Below are 26,872 nucleotides of genomic sequence, written 5' to 3'. Positions count from 1 at the left end.
TGATGCCATGAAAGTATAAATATTTCATGCAGAAGGAAGTACGCTCTTTTGCATTTGTGTCACCTGAAAACTAAAATTAAGCCTGATGAATAAAGCATGGTTTCAATCATCAATCTGTCTGTCCCTCTTTTTTTTCTCTCGCTCACACAAACTTCCATGAACACGGTATCTTTCTCTCACACACACAGCCGCTGAGAAAGCAGAGGCATGAATAGTTTATGAGCAGGAGTTGTAATCTCAGTTGACATGTACTGTACCTATTCATTGTTTGTGCTGCACAAAGCTACTTAATGTGTTTACTCCAGGCTTCTCCAGTCCCATGGCAGACAGCAAAATCAGCAAAAACCCAGCTTTTCACAGCAAGGGAATCCACAGATGTGTTAAATCAGGGGTTATCTGAGACTGAAAACTACCTGCTGTTATAGTTCCCAGTGATATTAATATTTAACATTTTTACACTTAAGAATACAAGAAATAAGACAACTGCTCTGAAAAAAATGGATTTTTTTTAAACATGTTAACCGCAGAACTTATTATTCAATTACTAACCTTAAAACGTATTATCCTGTAACTACTACAAAGTACACAGTAACTACTATATACCTTGATATAAGTTAAATAGTTTTAAGAGTGCATGCAAAGTAATCACTGGCCTGAAAGAAATAGATTGTATCTTACTGGATTAACCCCTTAAATTGAAGGCTTATTATTTGGATATTAGTTTAATCAGTTTAAGACCTATTATATAGTATGATGAATTAATTCAGTAATTCAGTAATTACTATGGTATTACATAGTAAATACTATGTAACTATTTTGTAATTTAAACAGTTTTGAGAGTGCATGCAAATTAATCAATTAATGAACTGAATATCATTCAGTTGTTTTCTTAAACTGAAGTCTATTATTTGGATACTGCTTTTAAGACCTATTATTCAGTAACTGCTATGAATTATTCGGTAATTACTATGAATTACACAGTCATTACTATGTAATTAATTTGTAAGTTAAATAGTTTTCAGAGTGCATGCTAATTAATCAATTAATTAACTGAATACCATTCATTTTTTTTTCTTAAACTGAAGGCTTATCTGGACATGGATTTTAAGACTTATTATTCACTAGCTACTATTAATTATGTTGTAACTAATATTCTACTGGATTAAACCTTTAAATTAAAGGCTTATTATTTGTTTACAAATTTCAAGACTTGTTATTCAGCAATTGCTATGAATTATTTAGTAACTCCATGAATTTTAGGCTAACTAATATCCTACTGGATCAACCCTTTAAACTGAAAACTTCTTGTTTACTAATTTTAAGATTCATTGTTCAGTATATACTATGAATTAACAACCATATAGCCAATAAATAGGATATCTATGTAATATCATTCAGTCTAAATGGATTAACCCCTTTAACTGCAAGATTACAATTCATTCAACTGAAGACTTGTTACTCAGTAACTACTATGAATTATTCAGTAACTACTATGAAACTAATATGTGATTTATATTGTTATAAGCATAAGGAATGGAAATGTGGGCTCATATCTAGGCTCTTGCAGTTTTAAGGGATTAATACTGATATAATCTTTTAAGCAGTTTTTTTCATGATATTACTATGCAGCTCTGGTAATTACCTTCTCAAACTTGTGCTGTCTAATGTAATCAGTCACAAATTATCCTCTACAGGCAAGTGTTTCAATTTCCATAAATTTTGTTTCTGATTGGATGACAGTTGACTCACTGTCTTCATTCCCTGAATGCTCTGCTCCACCCTGGTGACGTAAGTCACATGATCCTCATTGGAGCGCAGCTCCCTCTGCTGGATGCGTTCATAGATTCCAGCCACCATCTCCCGCGGAATATCCGCACCATCGTCCACTCCTGAGGGAAACCAGGGCATTTAGGAGCAATTAGTGTACAACTGAAATATATACCTTAGGTCAGTAGTAGCAACCTGTGACCTCATTTCCCCCTTCTACCCCATCCATTTTTTTCAGGTAAGTGACAAAAAATCTAAATACAAAAAAATGTGCTTTATTTTGTGATTCTGTCAATGACAATAAAATGTTTTGACAGTTTTGCAGAATCACTGCACTGTATAGATAAATTTACATGTAAGTTGCTATTAAAAAAAATAGGACATCTATCACTAATGACCCAATTAGTATGTGCAGCTTTCCAAAGGCCCATGTATTTAAGGTTAAGTAAGTTCACAGTTCTGATAATCAAGCTCTAACAAGGCCACACAGTGATTAGCATGCATTCCTGAAAGATCTACATTTTAGGAATTAAAGCTCAACAGCACAAGGCTGCTAGTTCCGTATCTTTACTTAGTTCAGAGTCTGAATTCTGTCACATGAAACTGTTCATCTTTTAGACCTTCTGATGAAAAGTTGATTAACATCATAAACATATAAGTGTGCATGATAGAATTCTTCTCTATTCATACTGTTATAGAACGTTGTTACCTGTTTACAGTATTCTCTTCATGTTCTCTTCCACTCACACTGTTCTAGAATGTTCTCTATTCACACTGCTCTAGAATGTTCACCCTCAATGTTCTCCCCATTCACCCTGTTCTAGAATGCTGTCTTTCATCAACACTTTTCTAGAATGTTCTCCCCTAGTGTTCTCTACCATTTAAAATGTTCTAGAATGTTCTTCTCCACTCACACTGTTCTAGAATGCTCGCTTTCATCCACACTTCTCTAGAATGTCCTCCCCTAGTGTTCGTTATCATTCAAACTGTTCTAGAATGTTCTTCTCCATTCACACTGTTCTAGAAAGTTGTCTTTTAATCACACTATTTCAGAATGTTCTTTTTTGTTCTCTTTGCTGTCCCCTATTCCCTATTTGTACTGTAAATTGTAATAATGTGTGCATCTTATGTATTTGAAAGAAGTTTATTTAACAAATAAATTTATTTATTTAACCTCCATGCATTGGTGGATTTTACTTTCAAGCTATAAATGTACATTTTTGGTTTTAATATCTTAAAGTCAAAGGCATTTTGTGAAGCAGGAGCTGGAGGATTACAGACTGCAGGTGCATCTAAAAGGATTGTCAAATAGCTGTTTATATTCTGCTCAGTGCCAGTTTGCTTATGTGGAGAAGGTGCTACTATGTGCATCGTTAAACTCTAAAAAAGTGTTTCTGCTGTACAAATGTGGGTCCCATTATGAATTATTACTGAACTGCAGACCCAGACTGATTTACCGCTTCTACTGACAAATGAAGTTTCATTGGATAAAAGGAATTTATTCAAAATCAGAATCAGAAATGCATACACACACACACACACACACACACACACATTCACACACAAACACACACACACACACACACATACACACACACACACACACACACAAAGACTGTCTTTGATTTACTCCTCAGAGAAAGGCAAGATGTTCTGTCAGCTTATGAGTTTCACAGAAAAGATAGAAAAATAGTTTTTTGGCAAATTCATTGTATTGCAGTTGTCATATAAAAACCTCATAACTATCCTTTCTTACATCCTTAAAAAATAAACCCTGCTCTCTGCCTCATTTTAGAAATAGGACAGTTTGTTATGGCTGTGACACTACACTGCTCGCTAAACATCACACCTATATTTTATTTATATATTACTGTTATTTTCCATTTTACCCAGCTTTTTCCACAGTTTGCTGTGGTTTCCTCCAAGTCACATGAAACCAGCCACATAACATCACTGAACAGTTTAGTGTGCTAACTGCCAATTCTGTTGCATCATCTAAAAGACTAACCTCACACTGAGCAATGTGGGACAGGGTAAAGACCACCTTACCCACATCAGATCTATCTTACTTAGATTGTTCTTCCTACTGCAATTGTTCTAGAATATTCTCTCCATTTAGATTGTTATACATGGTCTCCCATTTTACATTCTGCTTGTAACGTGGAGTGAGGAGGCAGATGCATATGCTGAGATAAGCAAGATTTATTTTGGGCAAATCCAGGGTCATAGTTGAAACGGTCCAGGTTCAAACAGCCAACACGGAGAGAATGCAGATCAGACATGACAAACAGAAACACAGAACCTCAAACAAGAATCACACTAAAAACAATATATACAGCGCATCCTGTACAAACATACAAACAAAGACCAACAAGAAACTCAGGAAAACATAGGGCTTAAATACAAGAGTTAATGAGGGACAGGCAAAAACACAGGTGGGAACAATCAGGTGTGGAGTCACAAAACAAGGGGCCGGACTAAAAACCAAAACAAAGAAGCACTTGGACAGGACTGGGAAGTAAACACAACACGAGCACATGGACAGGACAGGGAGGGGCCAATTGTGACACTGCTAGAATGCTCTCTCTCATTCACACTTTTCTAGAGTGTACTCCCTTAATGTTCTAAAAACAATTTAATTCTATTCATACTGTTCTAAAATGCTGTCCTTCATTCACATATTCTAAAATGTTCTCACTCAATGTTCTCCCCATTCACACCATTTCTAAAACATTTGTTTCCACTCAAACTGCTCTAGAATGTTCCCCCATTCATGCTGTTCTAGAATATTCGTTCATTTGCACTTTTCTAGAAATTTCTAACCCAATTTTCTTCCCACTCATACAGTTCAAGAATGGTGTCACCAACTCAAACTGCTCTAGAATGGTGTCACCAACTCAAACTGCTCTAGAATGATGTCACCAACTCATACTCCTCTAGAAAGTTCTCCTCCATTCACACTGTTCTAAAATGTTCTCCATTCATATAATTCTAGAATAGTGTGAATAGGTGACAACATCACCCCATGTGGGAACATCACACTGTTCTAGAATGTTCTCATCCATTTGCACTGTTCTAAAATGTTCTCCTCTATTCACACAGTTCTAAAATGTTCTCCTTTATTGACACAGTTCTCAAACATTCTCCCTTGATGTTCTTCCCCATTCACACTATTCTAGAATGTTCCCCTTCGTTGTTATTTGTTTATTTGCTTTGTCAGTTCTTCTGGAACAGTATGAAGCTGATTGCCAACATCAGAATGCTGGTGTTTGTTGGAGAATGGTGGGTCAGTATGCATTTAAGATGCCATGGAAGACTAACTGCCAATAATATTGCACCAGCAACAGATGCCGTTTTGGCTAGCATCGTGCTCAGCGATGGGGAAAAGAGAGTGTGCAATCTTACACATATCACATCTATATTAACACTGAATCAGACTGAAGCACACATACAGCTTACCTCGGAGGTTGCGGATGAAGTCCTCCAGGAGCATCTTGCGCTCGGGTTTGATGTTGGGGCTGTACATGTCAGTGTTGAGAAGGACGATGGCGAAGGCCAGGATGAAGATGGTGTCAGGGTTATGGAACTGCTGGACAACATCTGGATTACACATACAGTAGCGCTGACTGAGTGAGACAGAGAGAGAGAGAGAGAGTGACAGAAAGAGAGGTGGAGGGAGAGGCAGATGGACAAACAATGAGAGAGGAAAAGAAAAGGTTGAAATGAAAGATGAAAGGGAAGAGATGGAAGAGATGGAGACAGAGAGAATGAGAGAACAGAGAAAATAAACGAGGGAGAGGGAAAGTAATAGTGCACTTAGTCTGTCTCTTGCCTGAGGGTTTGTATTTCATGAATTTTTCCATTAAGAGTCTGTGGTTCAGAATAGCCCAAGGAGACCATTAACTCTCAAAGGTATGCATACACACGCACACACACACACACACACACACACACACACACACACACAAATGTTGTGGAGGTCAAAAAGTAAGCAGCTGAAAAATTCTGCTCTCAAGCAAAAAGTATGTTGGTCTGTGATAGACACATTTCACACAGAAAAAAACTACTATATAGGGGTGAATAATTAACTATATGGAGTACGGCGCTAATTAAAGACTATAATATACATGACCAAGCTTTGTCATGCCTGATTAAACAGCAGCAGTCAAGACAAAAACAAACTTCTTCAGCTCCTGGCAGCCACAATAGCAGCTCAGGAGGCACAATATAAAACCTTTATATAACCTACATAAACTCATCAGATAGAACAGTAGAAGGCTGCTATTTAAAAGAGTGTGTAATCATGTGGATATACTGTAAGTACATGTTTCTCACCTGAATGCTTCAATGAGTCTCTCCACCTTCTGAGCCTCTCCCTGCACGCGCACGTGAGCCTGAAACTTCCGCAGAGCTTCGTCCAGCTCCAACATGGAGAAATCCATCTCATCCACCACACAGCTGAGAGAAAGAAATATTATGAGTGGATTATTATTCCTGCACGATTCACTTTGTGTACTAATGTAGTTCACAGCGAAATTAGCCTTTCACCCCAAAAGCATCCTCTAAGGCAAGGATGGTGACTCCAGTCCTTAAAGTTTGGTGATTTCCCTGTGCATACCTACTAAAGTAACATCAGCTGGTCTGGATACTGGAGTGGAAAAAATAATGAATAGAATGTTGATTGTTAATGTGTAAAGACTACAAGTGGATGATTTTTGATGACTCACTGTATTGATTAAAATTTCATTGAGTACTTTGCTGTTGGTAATATTATTTTTTATAACACTGCAGAATAAGGATTTTTAAGCTTGCACATTATTGTGTTGTAATCACACTGGCTATCTTTTAGATTTCTTTATGGATCTGAAGCTTAGTTTTACGTCAATCTTCCCACACTCTATTGGAGTTGAACTGCAGTAAAATTTAAAATTTTGGTGCAATCTCACCCATACCATTGACAATTTTTGAGTTGAAGCTGTGCAGCAAAGCATCAACAGAATCAGATGGTGTGTTGTCATTTATAAACTTTTTCTTAAAGCAAATGAGTCTGGTCTTTGTGTCTAGTGAGGTTAAAAAAAAGCACAGTAATCTGACAAAGCGACATCCTTAACAGTTTTTGATGTACTAACATATCAGACTTTCAGACTCTCTCAGCATGTGATAGGGGACACGCACTGTGATGGTCACACTCAGGATATCCACATCCTGAGTGTGACCAGGAGAGTGTGTGCCCCCGATCACATGCTGAGAGTCCAAAAGATTCCAATTTGGCAAGTTCTTTGGCATAATTGTAACTGGGACTGTCAATGTGTATCACATTTCTTCCTGTGGGATAGCAGAGTGTTTGAGTAGTTTGAACATGACAGTCTACTTTTAGATCCTCTTTGTGAGTGGAGCGCTTCACTCACAGCTTTTTTTCAACTTAAATAATTAGACTAAGGTTATATACATATAAACATTTGAATAAAAACATATTTTCATAAGTTAATAGAGGCCTATTATTCTGGAATGCTCTGATACTTTTAATAAAAGCAATATTTAACAACTGAAGTAAATTTAAAATATTTTTATTGTCCCAAATAGCAAAAATGGAGAAGAGGTATTGCTAAAACATGCCTGACTTAGCCAGGCAGCTAAAGTGACTAGTTTGTTTTGCGATGTATGTATGTTGCATTATCTCTATGTTCATATTATATAATTTAATATAGTTGATACAGTATTGGTGATATTGCTGCAAGATTACTATCAACTGACACAAGTTTTCAACATTGGTGTCAGTATTGGAAAAGAAAAATTGTATTGTGATAGCTCCAAGACCTACAAACTGAAGAGGTATGTATGCAGGGAAATCACCAAACTGTGAGTGCCCCATTCATGCTCTTAGGCGTTTATCTGCAGTACAGCTGTCAGTTCTATAACTAGGGTTCAGGTTTGAATTTCAGCTGTGCCACCTAGTGTATGTGGTCTGGGTTTAGAGGTCCCTAAAAATGAAAAGGTCACATCATCGTTCTGCTTCAATAGACCAGGCCATCAGTCAGAGCACTGTGGGGTGGCAGAGCTAATCTCCCAATAATTAGGAGAAAAAACAACACACCCAAACCCGCTGGTATGTAAAACGTCACACTGTTCTAACATGTTATCCTTCATTCATATTGCTCTGAGATTTTCTCTCCATCTGTACTGTTCTATAATGTTCTCCTACAGTGTTTTCCCTCATTCACTTTCACACTGTTCTCACATTAACATGTTCACCTCCATTCAAACTTTTCTACAATCTTCTCTGCCAGCGTTCTCCCCATTCACATTTCTTGGATTAGGGTTAGGTTTAGATTGTTAGAATGTTATCATCCATTTTTCTAGATTGTCCAAGTAAAACTGTTCTAGAATGGTCTGCCCTATTCATCATACACTGTCTTCCATTTACACTGTTTTAGAAAATTCTCCATCATTGACTCTGGTTCAATGGCCTTGTCAGTTGCTCTCCTAGAACAGTATAAGGCTGACCACTAATATCAGAATGCTGGCATTTGTTGGAAAATGTTGGGCCACTACGTCAAGGAAGTGAGGAAAGAAAATTTAGATTTCTCCAAAAAAGTTGAAAAAGAAACACATGACTCACTCTAGGACATCTCTGTTGAATTGCCTCTTACTGTTGCCCAGAAACTCTCCAATCATCTGTCGGCTTAAGCCCTTCCTCTGCAGCAGGAAGTGAGCCACGCCTATGGGAGTGTCCGGGATGAAACCACGGGAGATGAGGAACTGGATGCCTTTGTCTGGGTTTCTGCACAGGAGGAAAAGTGGGTCACATCACTGTGAGCACTGTTGCATAGCAGGTCATGCTTGAACTGAAAACCACAGACCTTTGGCTATCTGAAAGGTTTCTGTGTGTGTGTGTGTGCGTCTGTGTGTGTGTTTCTGTGTGTGTGTGCGTCTGTGTGTGTGTGTGTGTGTGTGTGTGTGTGTGTGTGTGTGTGTGTGTGTGAAACAAGATTTAAGCTGCAGACATGCTTCATAAATATTCCGGAATATTCTGTCAACATTACTTAGCATATCTGTTCCACCGGTGAGGCAAGAAAGCCTTATGTGCAGCTTTCATCATTAACCTTACATGAGAATGCAGCACAGGGGCAACAGACCACCTAAAGACATATACACACATGTATGCAGAAATAGACATCAAAGTCACATGTACATAGAGATAACAATATGACTTCAAGTTTCCAGTGTTTTAAGACGAATTCAGACACACATATAAACAAATCCTTGCAATTCTCTATCCCATCAACACATGCTCAGCAAAAGCTAATGAATATATTTATATGCATCTACTCAATTCGCCTGTTATTTATAGTTCTACAAAAACTGTGCAAGCATGATGATGATGTAGACTCCCAACACAGCACCTATTAGCAAAGGCTTTATATAACACACACACACACTAGCAGTGAGCTTATGTAAGCTATGTCAGGTTTAAAAGGACACGGCGGAAGGATCAGCTGGCCTACAGAGTGCTGTAGTCTCTAATGTCCCCAAACATCTGGACACTGCTGAGAAACATCTGCCTCTCTCAGCACCCTGCTACAAATCCACAGTGTCCCTAAGCACAGTTCCACACACATGGTTACGTCTCTCCTGACTGCAGCCACGCCACAACACTCATCACAGCCCCCTGTTGCGTACAACTCCATAACCACAGTGCAACATGGTTCCTTTACTCTCCAAACCCTACTGATTCTTCACACAAACTCAATACAGTACAGACCCTTGCTTTAGTGCCCCATCACTGACTCAGTGCAGTTTTCAAACTTTGCACACTGACCTGTGCTACTGACCTCACTTTTTTCACATTACAGCTCTACAGCACATTTAAGGCCAATATACTACATTTTTGTTTTATTTAATTTTATTTTTCCCCTGAAGTCCAGTTAAAATGCCCAGTTTTATGTGACTATTTTCCAACATCTCTTTAACCCCCAGACCAGGGAAGTCTGGGTCGAAATTTTGGAAAAAATAAATATTGGCCGCTCCTTTGGGATGTCTAGATCCTTTTAAAGACTTTAAAATGAAATGATACATTTGCTTACCAGCAGTAAGAAACAGTACAAAGCTCAATTGTTTTAAACTCCCTTCTTGCACTCCAATAACTTTACTACAGTAACAACACTCCTTATTACATGAATAAGCAGACTACACTGCTGTTCACTGAATAGGTAGTTATACACAATTACAGCTGCCAAACAAACAAAATCATTAATTAAGATAAGGTTACGCCTTTATACGTAGACAAAATTAGTTTAATCAAAATGTATTTATAACTTAAATAATTCAATAATATTACTTCAATCGTGTAATTGTGTATAGCAAAAAGAAGTGAGCGACTGGACTGGCTCAAACTACAGACGGCTCAAAGTGCCAAAGTAGAAAAATGCATTAATGGCGTAAAAAAATTGGCAACATTTTACTTGGACCTGGATACATAACAGTGACATAAGCATTCCCTAAATATGTCATGACAAATTACATTCAGTAATATGTATCTTTTTATCATTCCTAGTACATTTACATTTACATTTATGGCATTTGGCAGACGCTCTTATCCAGAGCGACTTACAAAAGTGCTTGTCATTACTTCAGAATATCTCATGTTAATAAAGGTCGACATAATTTTAAAGAGCTTTGCTCTAAATTGCTAGCTGAAGTTATCTATGCATTGAGACCTAAAACAAATACAACAAGTAGAAAAATACCTACAACTCAACACAGATTCTACACAACACTAAACCTGCTGAAAAAAAGTTTGTAATAAAATACAGTGAACAAAAAGAGGTGAAGATCTTTAATAGACAGTGTTAGTGATTAGATAAGTGTAGTGTAAAGAGATGGGTCTTCAGACGTCGTTTAAAGACAGCAAGTGATTCTGCTGTTCGGACACTTAGGGGAAGTTCATGCCAGGACAGAGAACAGTCTGGAGGCATGTTTTCCTTGCGATCTGCAAGATGGTAGGTCAAGTCGAGCCGTACTTGAAGCACGAAGGTCTCTCGGTACGGATCTAGCTTTCACCATTGATCTCAAGTAGGAAGGAGCTGGACTAGATTTTTGGCTTTGTAGGCCAACATCAGGGTTTTATATCTGATGCGAGCTGCTACAGGAAGCCAATGAAGGGAACGCAGCAGTGGAGTGACATGGCTGAATTTAGGAAGGTTAATTGTAATTGTCATGACCGATGACATAATGCATGTGTGAGGCTCCAGTCCTTGCGGGCCAAACTACTGCACACTTCAGCACATTGTCTCATTAAACACACCTGATTCAGCTCATCAGCTAATTAACAAATCCTTCTTGAACTGAATTCAGGGCGTTAGATGAGGGTAAACGTTAATCTCTGCAGCACTTTGGCCCAGAACCTCCCCAGTTTGACATGCTTGCCTTAATGTTTGATGTGATGACAGCTTATGTCACATGCTAAGTTTTAATTAATTAATTTTAATAGTGTACTCTAGTTAGCCATCATGACAGCAAACACAGCATCATGACAATTAACAGTAATGGCAACATGTCACTGTTAGATCACTGAACTAATCCGTTATTAGTGGCATCAATTATTTATTGCGGTAATAACTTTGATACCATTTCTGACGGTGACATCACTACCAAGACAACGCTGTTGGGTCCACATATAGACTGTATGGATTGAACAGTACGTTTTGAAACAAAGTTTACGTTGTATGACAGACTAATTTATTCAAAAAGCATGGAAGAGGTTGTTTTCCATGATATGGGCCCTGAAATTATCTGACAGTATGATATGTGTACAATATGTGCATTCTATCTGCCTTTAGTCAGTGGCTTTAAAATGCAGTCACCCTGCATTGTTACTTCCATTACAGTGGACACTCGAACATCTCACCTCTTACTTCTAACCATGGAGTTCATCATGACTTCCCTCCCCCCAACAACACACAGCCTGAGTGAAAACATGTGACTACAACTGGAGGGCTCACCTGGTTACCATGGCAACCAAAGAACTGCTCACGTCAACCATGTCAAAGGGAGTCTGATCAGAGCTTTCATGTGAGTGTTGAAACACAATGATTGGTCTTTGTGTGAGGTTGTCTGTGTGTCTAGAGCATGAGAGAAAGAAGTCATACTCGGGCACACACACACACACACACACACACACACACACACACGTGCACACCCTCAGGGGAATATTACCCTTATCCACTTGCCTTTGCGCATGTGTGTGTATGTGTGTGTATCTCTGTTAGTGCTCCATGAGTGAGCAGAGCGTAAAGGCACTCGGCTCTTTAGTCTTGGTGAAGGAAGATAAACCTGAGCAGAGGAAGCAGCTTCACAGATGAGTGGGAGGATGGAATGGGTGAGATATTTTTATCGGCTGTGAGCGTGGCACACAAACAAATGCTGTGAAACGGCACAAGGAGCCATGAAAACAATTCAGTCATTCAGTAGCACTGCCTTGGTGTACGACTTGCCTTTTTCACCCACTACTCACATGTTGAAGAGGTTGAGTCCAATGCGGTACAGGCGCTTGCGTGCAATGTCTGTGGAGAGGGTCCCACAGTGCGTGTCCTGGCAGTGTGTGCGTGGCAGTGAGAGGATCATGGTCTCGCATGCTGAAGTTGATGTGCTGCTGCTGCTGATTGGCTCTGAGCTGTTTTCTGCCCCCTCAGACACACTCTGATTGGCCTGTGGTTTCTCCTGGCCGGCCTGAGCAGGTTCTACTTCATCTCCCGCTGGCCGCTGGTCCAGCCCTAGCTCCTCGCTCGGGGGTGGGGCAGGGAACTCAGGCTCGGCCATGATGGAGGATTCTGAATGGCTGACATTCTGCCCTCCTGCTGGAGGCTCAGAGCCGGTTTCCTTGGAGACGCCGTTGCCTAGGGAAACGGACTCTAGCACGGAGGAGGACAGGCGGAAGTTGTGGTTGTCAATTTGGACGGTCACATCTCTGAAGGCCATCATGAGCTTGCTGGCACTGCGAGGAATGCCTTCTGCACAGGTGTTCTGTGTGGCCTCCTGAAGGCTAGTGGGGTCCATCAGCAGCCCCTCTGAAGCAGGACCGGGAGGCGGAGCCCCTGAAGCCCCCTCTACTTCCCCATCACGCACAGAACTCCAACTGCTCAAGGCCTCATCTATGGATCGTGCTAATGACTGCACCTAAAACAGAACAACAAAGAATAAAACAGAATTTACCTTATTTTTCACATCACTGCTATATTTGGAGATTATGGCAAAAATATCTGGTTGGGGAATGGAAGAGTGGATCATTACTGTTTTAGCTACATCAAGGAACAGGTGCTTACTTGTTATCATTTTACGTCCCATTAAATGACTCTGAGCCATTTCTAGGACAATATTCAGTTTGTGGCTGTTACAACAGCTGAGTGAAGCTGAAAGCAATGTTATGTGTCACTGCTTGAAACTATATAATGTTACATAATGTCATTGCTTCATGTTTTATGCCTGTGCCAAACTCTGTTTAAACAAAATGATAAAGCTGAAATGAAATGACATTATTAGGGTAAGTGATTTGTGTAGGCTAAATACAGAATCCTCTGATTAAAGCATTGCTCTCATGCAGGTTCAGCTTCTGTTGACAAGTTCAGTTACAAACACAGACACAAAAGCATTCATGCATCATAAAATATATATAAAATATATATATATATATAAGATGTATAGAAGAATTGTCTTTCTAGGTGAGCAAGCAGGTCAATGTTTTGTGTTTAAGCATTATTTTTTATTATTGCTACTGTACACAATTTTTTAATATTGAGTACACTTCAATTGTGCTGCCTCATCTTAGGGGACAGGTGTGATTTATTTTTATAGCAGCAGGTCCCCCTCCTTCTCTTTCACCATGTCACGGTTGGCTCCTCCCCCTACTCCATGTGCTTTTTCTGTTTACTTTTTGATCTTCCACATTTGTTTTTCCGTCTAGTCCGGCCGCCTGTCCCTCATCATCCGTTGTATTTAAGCCCTGTGTTTGCCCCTTGAATTGCTGGTCTTTGTTTGGATGTTTGATTGTGTTGAGTGTATTGCATTCTCGTGGTGCTTGGTTCTTGTTTGAGGTTCTGTGTTCATTTTGTCATGTCTGTCCCTCCTGCTCTCCGTATCGGCTATTTGAACCTGGACCATTTTGACCATGACCCTGGATTTGCCCATACTAAATCTCGCTTGTCTTCGCACATGCGTCCGCCTCAACATCGGTCCTCATTACATAAAGACCAAACAAAAAGCACATGGAGTGGGAGGAACCAATCGTGACACACCACTTATTGCTTGCTAGCAGCTCAATGAAGGTGTCCTAGTTAATCTGACTATATAAACATTTCATTTGATAATCCATCCATCCATCCATTATCTAAGCCGCTTCTCCGTCAGGGTCGCAGGGGGATGCTGGAGCCTATCCCAGCAGTCATCGGGCGGAAGGCAGGATACACCCTGGACAGGCTGCCAGTCCATCGCAGGGCAGACAGACAGACACAGACAGTCACTCACACACTCACACCTAGGGGCAATTTAGCACATCCAATTGGCCTGACTGCATGTCTTTGGACTGTGGGAGGAAACCGGAGAACCTGGAGGAAACCCACGCAGACACGGGGAGAACATGCAAACTCCACACAGAGAGGACCCTGGCCGCCCGGCCGGGGAATCGAACCCAAGCCCTCCTCGCTGTGAGGCGACAGCGCTACCCACCACGCCACCGTGCTGCCCTCATTTGATAATATAAATTAAAAATGAACTGGACACTAAGGGACCTTCAGAAACAGACTATATAAAAAATCTAAAAAATAAAAATTTTAAAAATCACAGTTTTGAAATTTTGCATGGTTGCAGAAGGTAAATAGAATTCTTTGCTTGAACTTGTTTAATGGAAATCCATTATGTGCTCTATAATTTAACATAAATATCTTCTCTAAATGTTGAATTTGGCATTATAATTGCATTTAGAATTCAACAGAGCAGAAAAGATAAGATCACATGAGCACTGAAGCTGTACCTGTTCGTTGAATGTGTCCTCCAGGTGTGTAAGTGTGTTTGAAGTGCCTGTGGGCAGTGAGGTGGAGTGTGTGAGTGGGATGCCCATGAGAGAGCACCCCTCCATCAGTGCACGTTCAGCAGAGAAGCTGTCCCTCTGCACCCGCACCCTGCGCACAGACATGCGACGCGGAATTCCACTTTCCAGCACAGAATTCCGGATCTTCTGGAAGTTCTTACTGAGCTGATACTGTCGGAATGCTGTCTGGATCTTACAGGCAGCACGGCGAGAGATGAGCGGACCACCATACTTCTGCTCCAATTCCTCTAACTGCAGACAGAGAGAGAGAGAGAGAGAGAGAGAGTGAGAGAGAGAGAGAGAGAGAGAGAGAAAAACATATTCAGAGATAAAAGGAAAGACAGTGGTAGGAATGGTTTAGTGAAACATAATAATATATTCACAGTGCTACAGCAAAAGGTTATTTACTCTTCATTTCCATCTGTTACTATGGAAACATACATTATCACCAACCTCTCTTAATGGTTACATTCAATTTTCATATGCATTTTCATATTCATTTACATACACACATACACTTATACACAAACACACAGTTGTTGATGAGGACCTGTTTTTGTTTGAGGTCAGGAGAGAGCTCATAGTCCGGAGTGTGGGAGCACGGAGGAGGGCTTAGCTGAGCAGCTTTCTTCTCATTTTTCTCCGTCTCTCCTTCTATTGCATGGAATGAACTGCAGAAGGGACAAAAATATCTTTATGCAGAATAATACAGGAGGTAGAGAAGAGAGTGATACGGATGACAACAGAGTCAAGGCCTGAAGGCCGAATGCACTCCTGTAACCACTGCATTAAATTTCTTGATTGTCTGTTTTGTTCTGTTCTGTCTTTGTTCTGAAAATGCTCTTTGTAAAGAGACGCTGTGCAATAGAGTTCACAAATGCAATAAAATATTAAGCATTACTGAACTGAATCCTCAATTACTTGTTAATAATTTTGTTCTTACATTTTCCTGCAGGCTACATTTTTTTCTCCTCTTGTTATTTTCCATACTATCATGTCCTGTGGGAGGATATATATTCTCTCATGTTTTTGCCAGAGGTCCAAAACCCTCACAGAGCATCCACAACATAACAACTTTAGTATAAGAGACTAAATCCCAGTTAAAGCCAAAACTAATGTTTAATTAATAATTAATAATAACTTTCTTACATTTCTACTAAAACCTGACATAGTTGATGTAAAATCAACTGTAGTTGGGTGTCTTGGTTGCAGAGGTGACTATGTTGCTAAAAATGCTGAGAGCATATTTTAAACAAGGAGAAACTGCCTCTAGGAAGTAGCCCCGTGGTTGAAATTTGACACCTAAACAAAATAATTGCCCAACTAAGGATCAGCATAAAAATAGCTTAGAAAGAGCTGACACAGTCGCAACCAAATCTGTGCATCATTGACTTCATCTAGATTTAGAATCCATTTGTAAGCAAAGCCAACATTAAAAACCACACGGCCCATATCAATGAACAGAAAATGCACAAAGTGTAGCGCAGAGGAGGAAAGTAATAAGCTCTGATCAACTGTCTATTAATCCTCTTTCTATATCAGGATATGTTTTGAGAAAGCCAAATAATGCCTTCAACCCACACTGCCTTCTCCCAGCTGTTCAGCATGATAGTGAATCAGGCTTTATGTAGCATGGCTAGCTCATAACAGCACTCCAAGAACAGAACCAAGCCAGATCCTGACTTAACCATATGCCAAAACACTGCATCTGTGCTATATTTTACTGCTGCTGCTTGTGCAATGTATTGTTTTGGTATTTTATCCAATTTTCTTACCAAATAATTTAGTCTTGGTCAATTCACACTAGCTAGCTGAGTCTCCCCTTATCACACAGCTAAAATCTAAGCATGTTTAGCTCTCCAAGCAGAGTTCTAGGCTAGGTATCTAGTCTGATGAAACCAGGTGACAAAAGGTCTAATATTTTTTTTAAAATTGAGCTATTGTAAAAATCAACAAGAACACTGATTTCAGCGTGTGACCCATGTCGTAATGCACCGTGGCACATTTTTACAAGCTGACTGATTGCCAGCTGGCGAAACCTGCATCTCATTTGCTTTTTAATTTGAGAACAGCTCGACTTTTTATCACTTACTCCACCTCCTTTGCACCTATCACCCACACACAATCTGTCCTCATAGAAATGAATGAAAAGCTAAATAAAAATCACAATGCTTCACTGTAAAGTAAATGCTGCATAACTGCCACTTCTGTTACATCAGCTGACAGACGTCCAGTGCCATGTTGGCAGATCGGGGAAGCCAGGCCAATACACTCTCTTTAACTCCTGGCCATGGATGGGCTGCAGGATCACTGGGACCTGAACTTATGATCTCCCAACAATAAGGCGAAGGCTTAGGTGGCCGTTCCACTCAGGAGCCCCTGCTTGTTCTTTGTTAATTTACCCCTTAAATATCCAGGCTTCCCTAAAAATCCAGGCTTCCATATCCTAAAGCTATTACCTTTCTACAAAGCAAACTGGGTTATTCTTAAGTTATAGAATGAGTGATAAAAGTTGATGCCCACTAGACATTTGACTGTTTTACCACATTGGACGCCTTGTCATTACACTGTATACTTACTGTCTTACAGCACTATGATTAGACAGTGGTACTATTTTTTCTGTCCCGATCCTAATACGAATACTGACACCTTGATCATCTGGCTTTTTTTCTCTAAAATCTACTAAGCTGTACACTATTTTTTTAATTGAAGCACTTCATATAAGTTGTCTATTTAAAAGTATGGCACTATGCTTAATGTCATGATTGGCCCCTCCCAGTTATCCATGTGCTTTTGTTTACTTGTCCATGTGCTTTTTGTTTTGATTCATTCCTGTCCTGCCCTGTTGTTTCTAGACTCCGCCCTTGATTGTAACCATCTGTGTTTGCCACCTGTGTCTTGTTGTCCCTTGTCATCCCTGTTGTATTTAAGCCCTGTGTTTTCCATGTTAGGTTGCCATTGTTTGTTTAACCTGTTTTCATTTTCATTATGTCTGTCCCTCCTGCTCTCCATGTTGGCTCTCTGACCCTGGACCATTTCAACCGTGATTTTGGATTTGCCCCCAATAAATCTCGATTTTCTCTGCATATGCATCTGCTTCCTCATCACTCCATGTTACAGCCAACCAAGGATGCAGCAAGAAAGCGAGACTCTGGTATGTGGTTGTTCTGTTGGGATTAAACTCTGGCTGTTTCCAAGGCCACCAAACCAGAGACAGCAAATCCCCTGGCACTGAGGGTACAAGGGCATCTCGTCATTCCCGAAAGAAGGCTAAGGACAAACCCATCTTGTATTGTGACAACGAGAGCTCAGATAAGCGCCTTGGGTTCACCCATCTTGAGCAACACTGCAGGGAGGAGTGACCTGTAGCGCGAGACGATGTGAAAATTTGAAACAGACAGAAGATGCAGAAAACCCTTTTTTACGGCACTCGGCTTGTTCTCAAGCGCCACTGAGAGCTTCCCATAGCTCGAGTGAGCCTTGGGAGTGGCCGAGTGGGTTCTGTTCCTGCTTATTCCTCCAGGTTGTTGCTGCAGTCTGTTCCTGGCGTTGTGGATACCACAGGAGTTCCTGATCCTGTGGCCACTATCCGTAGCACGCTTGTTCCCGTAGCCACTACCCATGGCACGCCTGTTCCCATGGCTGCTACCCGTGACACGCCTGTTCCCGTGACCACACCCACGCCTCCAGACCCACTGCCTGTCTCCACACCTCCGAACCCACCACCTGTCGCTGTGCCACCGGACCCACTGCCTGCTTCTAAAGACGTCGCTGGATGCCCGCCGCCTGCCTCCATGGACATAGCTGCAAGCCCGCCTGCCTCCGTGGACATTGCAGCGCAGCCCCTTTGTTCCCGCCCGTCCCGCTCTCGCCTGTGCCTGCTGCTCCCCATGGGCCTCCTGTTCCATCTGTGTCTGCTTCTGTGTCCCCTGTTTTTTCTGTTCCTTCGCTTTTGCCCTCCTCTGTTCCTGGTGTTGTCTTGTTCCCTACTGATGTGTCTGTGCCCATGCCTATTCCTGTGTTGGTACCTGACTCTCTGTGTGTGTCTGTCCCGGTGTCTGTCTGTGTGTCAGTTCCTGTGCCTCTGTCTGTTCTTGTTCCTGTTCCCTCGTCTTTCCGTGGTCTGTGTTGCATTCTTGTTTTCCTCATCCTGTTGTGCCTCCGGTCATCCCTCTTTCTGTGTTTTCTGTTGTTCCTCCTCGTCCTCCCTCCCGGGCTTTGTTTCGTCCTCTTCTGTTTCTGTACCCTTGGCACCTGTTCCGTGTTCTCCATCTGTTTCTGTTCCTGTTTCTGTGCCTGTACCTTTGGCTCCTGTGGTTCCGTGTTCTCCTGTGTCTATTCCTCGTCCTGCCTTGTCTCCTGTCTTGGTCTCTGCTCCTGTTTCTTTGTCTGCCCTGTTTCCTTGCCTGTTCCTTCATCTGTTCCTCATGTCCTGTGTCCTGTCCCTGTTTAGTTCTGGTTTGGTCCTTTGTGTCTGTTTGGTTTTGTTTTGTTTTTGTTTTTTTTTTTATTCAGTGCCGGGGTACTGTCACAAATGGCACCTCCCAGTTACCCATTTGCTTTTGTTTACTTGTCCATGTGCTTTTTGTTTTGATTCTTCCCTGTCCTGCCCCCTTGTTTCTAGACTCCACCCTTGATTGTAACCACCTGTGTTTGCCGCCTGTGTCTTGTTGTCCCTCGTCATCCCTGTTGTATTTAAGCCCTGTGTTTTTGTATTGTTTGGGTTGTTTGATGTCTGATGTTTGATGTGTTGTATGGTGTTTGATCTTCCGGCCCCGTTGTTTGTTTAACCTGTTTTCATTTTCATTATGTTTGTCCCTCCTGCTCTCCATGTTGGCTCTCTGACCCTGGACCGTTTTGACCCTGATTTTGAATTTGCCCCAATAAATCTCCCTTTTCTCCACATATGCGCCCGCCTCCTCATCGCTTTGCGTTACACTCAAACACAATCAACAATATCTCAAAACTTACTCAGCTGGGAAAAAAGGAAGATTTTTCAAAATGTATGTATAATTTAATAATAATAATAATAATAATAATAAAATGTAAACACAGTCATTCAGAGTACTGTAGTGTTCAAGACATTGATTGTTCTATGATAGTTTCGAGATCATATTTTGCAATAAATATATAATACACATACATCATGACCCCTGGTTTCTATCAACACCACTGTCAGTGAGTTTGCCTACAATGACCCATTTGACATCAAACCACTTTTAATGACTTTGTTTACACCTTAATGATTGTATTATACAGAAATTAAGAAAAATGGGTTGAATTCCCCTTAACCTATTTTGAGAAATTGTAGCTAGGGGAACATTTATTTTGCTTTCTTTGACCTAGTTGATCAAATATATGCATGTTGTCTTTTTCATTTTATTATAGCCACATATTTCATCTTATTATCTGTTAACAATAACTGAGGCATTAACATAATCAAAACCAATTACATAAGCCATGTGTACATTTTTACTGAGTATGTGGTGCCAAACTGCAAAGAATGCATGAATGTATTTATTTCTCTTGTAGACCTACAGATATAACATGAGCACTTTCCCCAGATTGTATTCAGATGAATATGCAGTGGAGCACTTCATAGTGAAGTGAGGGCCTGTTGGTAAACTCTACAAATATATGGACGGTGATCACTCCTCAAACTGCAATAAACACTGCTGGCTGTGCTGAGCTTGCATGCTCCAGCTGTTAAAGTGCTGCTTAAAACCAGGACCTCCTCCTCAAGGTACACACAGAGGCACTATTAGCCATAAAGGCGTGGAATAATCTGCCACTACTGAGCCTAGAAACCCCTACTAAAGTTAATTAGCGTTAATCTAGTCTGTTCCAGAACAACCCACCACCACAGATTCTCAGCCGCAGTGCCACACTTCACATCTGAGAAGTGACTGACCTACATTTACAGTCTTTTAATCTAAACTGAATCAGAACCCTATGCGTCTTCAGAGCTAATTAACACTGCTTAATTACTGCATGCCATGATGTGCAACTCTGCCGTTGGTTCAACAAGATTGCCGCAAAAATATTTCCCCAATTGGAGCTTTCTGTGAAATTTGAAAGTGTGAAGGAGAATAAGTGCAATAATAATAATAATCATCATCATCATCATCATCATCATTATCATAAGGGATTTATCCATACTGACACTGTTATCATGTATTGGCCAGACACGGTGCTTGTTTACTTGTACTTACACTCATACCAACATTCAATACCACCTAATACCATGTGACAGAAGCCTAGGGTTCGTTGCCATGCTAATAAACAAATGAAGCTGGCAGTGAAGGAGCATCTGTTCACACAGAGAACACCATGACCGTCAAACACAAAGGTCACATTGAACATCCCACCTTGGCATATTCTAAACAGGCATAGTAAAAAAAGGCTGTAGAGAGACTGTATCTACATCATAACTACCTGCTTTTTGTTTCAATGCGCAGTGTGGTACAAGTTAGCCAGCAAAGTTTCTCATCGTGTTTACTCAGTACTCTCAGCATGTTAGTTTGGATAAAGCTATTAGAAATTGTCTGTGGACAGAGCTGTCTGTAAAGGCTGTATCATGTCACTTGTCAATCAGGTTGAGCATTTTCATACAGTGTGAGCAAATAAATCATAAGCTTTGTCTGAAAGTATGGTCTGTTTAATCGTACAATGTGAGCCAACAAAGAATAAGATTTCACAAATCCCACAGTGTACGCCTGCCACTAGAGGACATTCAACTACATCTCAACCAGCCAATTAAAAGACTCCAACAAGACATAAAATTCAACAGGAGAGCTTCTTGGATATGATAACTGCTGTCACTGTGCTACAGAGACTGTCACTGAAAAAGACAGATGAGGTTCAAGACTATGAAATGTACTTTAGCTACAGCTGTACAGACACACCTTTCTGATGTGCAACAAAACCCATTCTTTTCCACTGCAGTGCTACTTGATCCAAGGTATTTCTTAAATTCTCTTAATTCTCATTGCAGAATAGAAATCAGCATTGGCAAGTACTTATACTTGGTCTGAAAACATGGTTTTGATACTTGTAAAATAATACTACAACTACTACTACTAATAATAACTTGAATGGTAGTTTGTGAACAAATTTTGTTTGAGTTGGCTTGACCAAATCAGCTAAAAGCACTAGAAGAGCTGTTTTCTGAAACTGTGCATTAAGACTGTTGTGCATAAATGACTGCGTACTGGCATATAGGCCGTCTGAAATAATTAGGCATGTCACGATCGTAATATATTAGCTGATGATCATCTGCCATATGGTAACTGACAATGTCATCATCATCATCATCGTCGACTGCTAGTCCAGATAGGGTTGCGGGAGCAGTTGAGAGAGCAGAGAATCCCAGATGACCCTGTCCCCCACAACTTCCACAAGCTCATTCCCGGGGACCCCAAGCTGCTCCCAGGACAACTTGGAGATATAATCCCTCCAGTGGGTCCTAGGACAACCCCGGGGGCTTGTCCGGGAGGGCCGTGCCTGGAACACCCCCACTAGGAGATGTCCAGGGGGCATCCAGATCACATGCCCGAACCACCTGAGCTGGCTCCTCTCAATTCGGAGGAGTAGCAGCTCTACTCTGAGCTCCTCCCGGATGACCAAGCTCCTCACTCTATCAAATAGCATGTAGCCACTCAACGAAGAAAGCTCATTTCCACCGCTTGTATTTGCAAACTCGTTCTTTCGGTCATTACCCACAGCGGTTGGAGTCTCCTTTCCAGCACCTAGGCATAGACTTACCCAGGGAGGCTGAGCAGTGTGCTACCCTGATAGTTGGCACACACCCTCTGGTCCCCTTTTTAAAAAGTGGGGACCACCACACCGGTCTGCCAGTCCAAGGGTACTGTTCCCAAGGTCCATGCAATACTGCAGAGGCGTGTTAGCCACGACAGCCCCACAATATCCAGAGCATCTCTGGACGAATCTCATCCACCCCCGGTACCTTGCCACTGAGGAGCTTACCAACTACCTCAGTGACCTCCACCAGGGAAATGGAACTTGACACCCCAGGAGAATCTGGCCCATGTGGGAGGCATGTCTCCTGGATTAAGGATTTCCTCAAAGTGCTCCTTCCACCACTTCTGCCTGGAACAGAAGTCCAATAACAATTTACCATTCGGGTTTAGATCGAGCAGGCCGTTCTTCCCAATCATGCCTCTCCAGACCTCCCAGTCATTGCCAACATGAGCATTGAAGTCTCCCAGTAAGACTATGGAGCCTGTAAGCAGGACCCTTTACAGAACCCTGCCCACTAGCTCCAAGAAGGCCGAATACTCTGACCTGTTGTTTGGTGCATAAGCACAGACAACAGTCAAAGTTTTCCTCTCTGCGATTTTAATTCGCATTGAGGCGACCCTCTCGTCCACTGGGACAAACTCCAACTGCATGGGCACCAGCCGGGGACTCGTGAGTACTGCAGTACTGCATCGAACCAATTAATGATTCTTGTGAATTGTCACACACCCAATATTGCCATAAATAACATAACAACAACAACAATACCTACGTAATAATAATTACTTGTCTTTGAGTCATTATCAGCCGATGCCTCATGGCAGCAAAAATATGCCTGTGTCTTTTCTGGGTAACAGTAGCGTTTTATTGCCAAAGGCAGTGCAACTGAATAACAAGCATCTAGAGTGTCTGTCCGTGTTCAATAAAGACAGGAGCAAGCTGAACTAGAGCACTGTTCACTGACAAAATCCCCCAAACTAGAAACAGAACATCACAATTCTTTTCACGCATACACACTCTTCCTTCACCACACACACATACTTACATAATTCCCTACATTACAAAGCCATTGTGAGAGTGTCATGAGAGCAAAAGTCTCAGTGCTAAGTTGAGAATGCATGTTTAAATCATAAGAGATTATCTCAGCACACTTTTCTCAACAAAACAACCTCCGAAACACACCACTTTTCCTCCGGTCTCACGCTGTCTGTGAAAGAAAGTGTGTGGAGACTTTTTATTCCACAGAAACACACACTAACACTGTGCTGACTGGGCACTCAGTCAGCGAAATAGTCAATAAGCGGGTCACTCCAATACCTTAAACTCTCTCAGATGAGGTGGAGAATGGAACACAGCACAAACTGCCCTTCACACGCCGCCTCCTCCCTGACAGCAGACTGTTACTGCAGCATACCATAGAAAACTAATAGGCCATAGCTGTAAATTATAAGCCATATGTTATTGCCATCCATAAGGTCCATGAAGGACACTGTTCTAAATGCATTTATTTAAAAAAAAAATACAGTAGGACCATAAAACAGGCTTTTCCAGGGCTGCCATAAGGAGGATATGGAGAAAGAATTACAGCATGAAGGCAGCAGCATTTAGATTCAAGGTAAAAACATGCATCCTTCTTATACCAAGGCAAGCTTCCTGACATTCTTTTCATGATTCAAACTAGCAGCCCTCCAGGTCTCCAGACAGAGGTTTGATAAGTTGGACAGATGCAATGCACCAGCAAAACAATAGTGCCATACAGAGGTACACCAAAATTTCAGCCACCAAATTTTCAGCCAAAAGCCATGTACCATTCCTCACCATTTTCAGACAAAATGCTTGGTGGCTGAAATCCTGATGCCTATCTGGTACTACTGTTCTAAAATAAACAAGAAAAAAATTATAGGCCTACAACATGTCAAACATAAACAATTTACAAATGTTTTCAATGGTACTGAAAATTGGCCGACTGAAACGGCCACTTGGAATCATTTCACAACTTTGTGACACTTTTTTTTGAGTTTTGAAACACTCAACTGACTCTCAGCAACATTTCAAAAAGATATGAAGGATAGAATTAAGTTGTGGTTAGAGGTTAGGATTAGGGTTAGGATTAGGGGAGGGTTAGAGTTATGTTTTGGGTAAGGTTGGGTAGGGTTAGTTTTTGTGTAATGGACATAACATTAAAAATACAACTACTTAATGTAGGTGATGTCTCAATATTTACAAGATATTTACTTTAATGTCTTCAGATGCTTCATTACTGCTACTTAACTGATATGCTATTGATGTGTTACTGATAATCTGTTAAGAATTTATCAATCATCTACAAAGGACACCATCAAAAAAGCGCTACCCACAGTTTCTATGAGGGACAATAGGCAAGCAGTTTGTAAACTGTATTCATATCAAACATCAAGAGGTAGGACAAACCGCCAACAACTTCTTCATTACATGTTTGAAATATTGACATCCTGCTTTATTTACAGAATACAGCAAAATAGAGGCAATTTTATTTTGGTGCAACACCAGTGCCACAATTTTAAAATCTACCAAAAATATTAATACAATGATCTTATTTACTTTTAATGTGAATTAATACCTCCAGTTCAGCACAGCCTCTAAATGACTTTTTTTAAACCACTTCAAAGGGCACACACTTCTATAACCTATGCTCAACCAGTTGCATTGAACTCCTGTAGTTACTGAATAAAAAGCCTTAGTGTGTAATAAGCCTGGGATTTTAAGGGTTAATGAACATGCAGTTGTTCAGTGTACTTTAAGTACTGAGAATGTCCATGCTAAGCTCCAAAAAGCTTATCGCAATGTGCTTTATTTTGATAAAGCCTTCATATCATCATTTCATCCATCCCTACTGGTAAACAATGCATCAAAATAAAGCGTCAAATCAGAAAGTGCGTGTAAGTGTTGGACATTTCACATGAAAGCACAGTTATCTCTGATAACAGAGTAAAGAAAAAGAAAGAGATTGGCCTTGAATGTATAAAGCAACGCACTCACTTTGAAATGTCTTTTATGACATTCCTTGTTCTATTTCAGGAGCTGAACTATTTCTCTTATCGTTGTCAGACAGAGCAGTGAATTGTTTGGTGAAAATCGCTGTGATGTAGCTACTCAGAATAGACAACTTTACATAGTACATAAACAGCATGGTCCTTCACTCTTATGAAGACAAGACTTTTTAAAGGAACAATTTCTGCCCTCCCTGACTGAGATTCAGAGGCATTTTATACACAAATGGTGACACTGCAAAATAAAAAATAACATTTTGACAATTAATCATAACATTAACACGTTATATATAATAATGATCTATACAACACAGACTCAAGACTTATATGCTAGATAATAATGGTATCTTTAGATATTTAATTCAATTTCTCCATATTTTTAATTATTCAAATTATTAATCATATCTGTTTACTTGTGCCTTTTAGAGTCCTATTGCAGTTTGCAACTTTAGCACTTTATTATTTACTCTCCATTCCCTTTTTCATGATGTTTATTACAATTTATTTAAATTAATTTGTGATTTCTTGTTTTATTAGAATTGTATTTAGCACTGTTGTTTAATTGTATTGATGTAAAGCACTTTGAATGGCTTTTGTGTATGAAATGTGTTATACACATAAACAAATACGCTCTGTATAGTGTATCCCATTCTAAGCGCAATTATATCCTACAGCAGGACACGGATTCCACAGGCTCCATTAATTTTTCCATGGATCATCACAGATCATGTTGAAAAATGTTCAACTTCAGCCAAAAAGCACCATTATTCTGGTATTTCATGGCCAAATCTAAAATGAAAAAGCTAATAGAGAAAAGAAAATACAAGCTTCACTTTGGCTTTGGCTTTTCTTCGTGAAATGTAGAATACGTGTCAAAACTAAAATCAAAAAGAAATGTTTATGTTCTTATTTTATTTTTCATAGCAACCGGCTGCAAATGTGATAAAATTAAAATGAAAATGCAAAATGGATAAATCAACAGCAAAGTGACAGTCTGTGATTCAGTTTTTGGTGTGGACGCACTTTCAGTGTCAGAATGCAAAGGCAAATGTAAGCGAACACTGCTGGAGATTCACTTTTTATTTTCCACTTTTCATTTTCGCTTTCAGACTGACCAACATGCAAATGTATGTTATTTGGGTTTGGCTTTTCTTCGTGAAATGCAGAACACGTGTCAAAACTGAAATCAAAATGCAATGTTTACGTTTCTTTTTCTATTTCTTTTTCATAGCGATAG

At 40.4% G+C, this 26,872-nt stretch overlaps 1 protein-coding gene across 2 annotated transcripts in view; it reads right to left on the bottom strand.

Moving 5' to 3' along the window:
* iqsec3b (IQ motif and Sec7 domain ArfGEF 3b) overlaps nucleotides 1-26,872 on the bottom strand; it is a 46,464-nt gene that overhangs the window by 9,199 nt on the left and 10,393 nt on the right. For both annotated transcript variants that reach the window (XM_017685595.2, XM_017685596.2), the window contains exons 3-9: nucleotides 15,399-15,519; nucleotides 14,792-15,100; nucleotides 12,281-12,942; nucleotides 8,387-8,548; nucleotides 6,103-6,225; nucleotides 5,227-5,393; nucleotides 1,750-1,889 (exon numbers count right to left, since the gene is read on the bottom strand). In XM_017685595.2, coding sequence (XP_017541084.1) covers nucleotides 1,750-1,889; nucleotides 5,227-5,393; nucleotides 6,103-6,225; nucleotides 8,387-8,548; nucleotides 12,281-12,942; nucleotides 14,792-15,100; nucleotides 15,399-15,519 — 1,684 coding nt within the window. The remainder of the gene's footprint in view (nucleotides 1-1,749; nucleotides 1,890-5,226; nucleotides 5,394-6,102; nucleotides 6,226-8,386; nucleotides 8,549-12,280; nucleotides 12,943-14,791; nucleotides 15,101-15,398; nucleotides 15,520-26,872) is intronic.

This window comes from Pygocentrus nattereri, chromosome 7, assembly GCF_015220715.1.
Source record: "Pygocentrus nattereri isolate fPygNat1 chromosome 7, fPygNat1.pri, whole genome shotgun sequence".
In the NCBI taxonomy this organism is placed as follows: domain Eukaryota; kingdom Metazoa; phylum Chordata; class Actinopteri; order Characiformes; family Serrasalmidae; genus Pygocentrus; species Pygocentrus nattereri.
The sequence above is the reverse complement of the archived record's forward strand: the minus strand, read 5'-3'. Positions and strand labels throughout refer to the sequence as shown.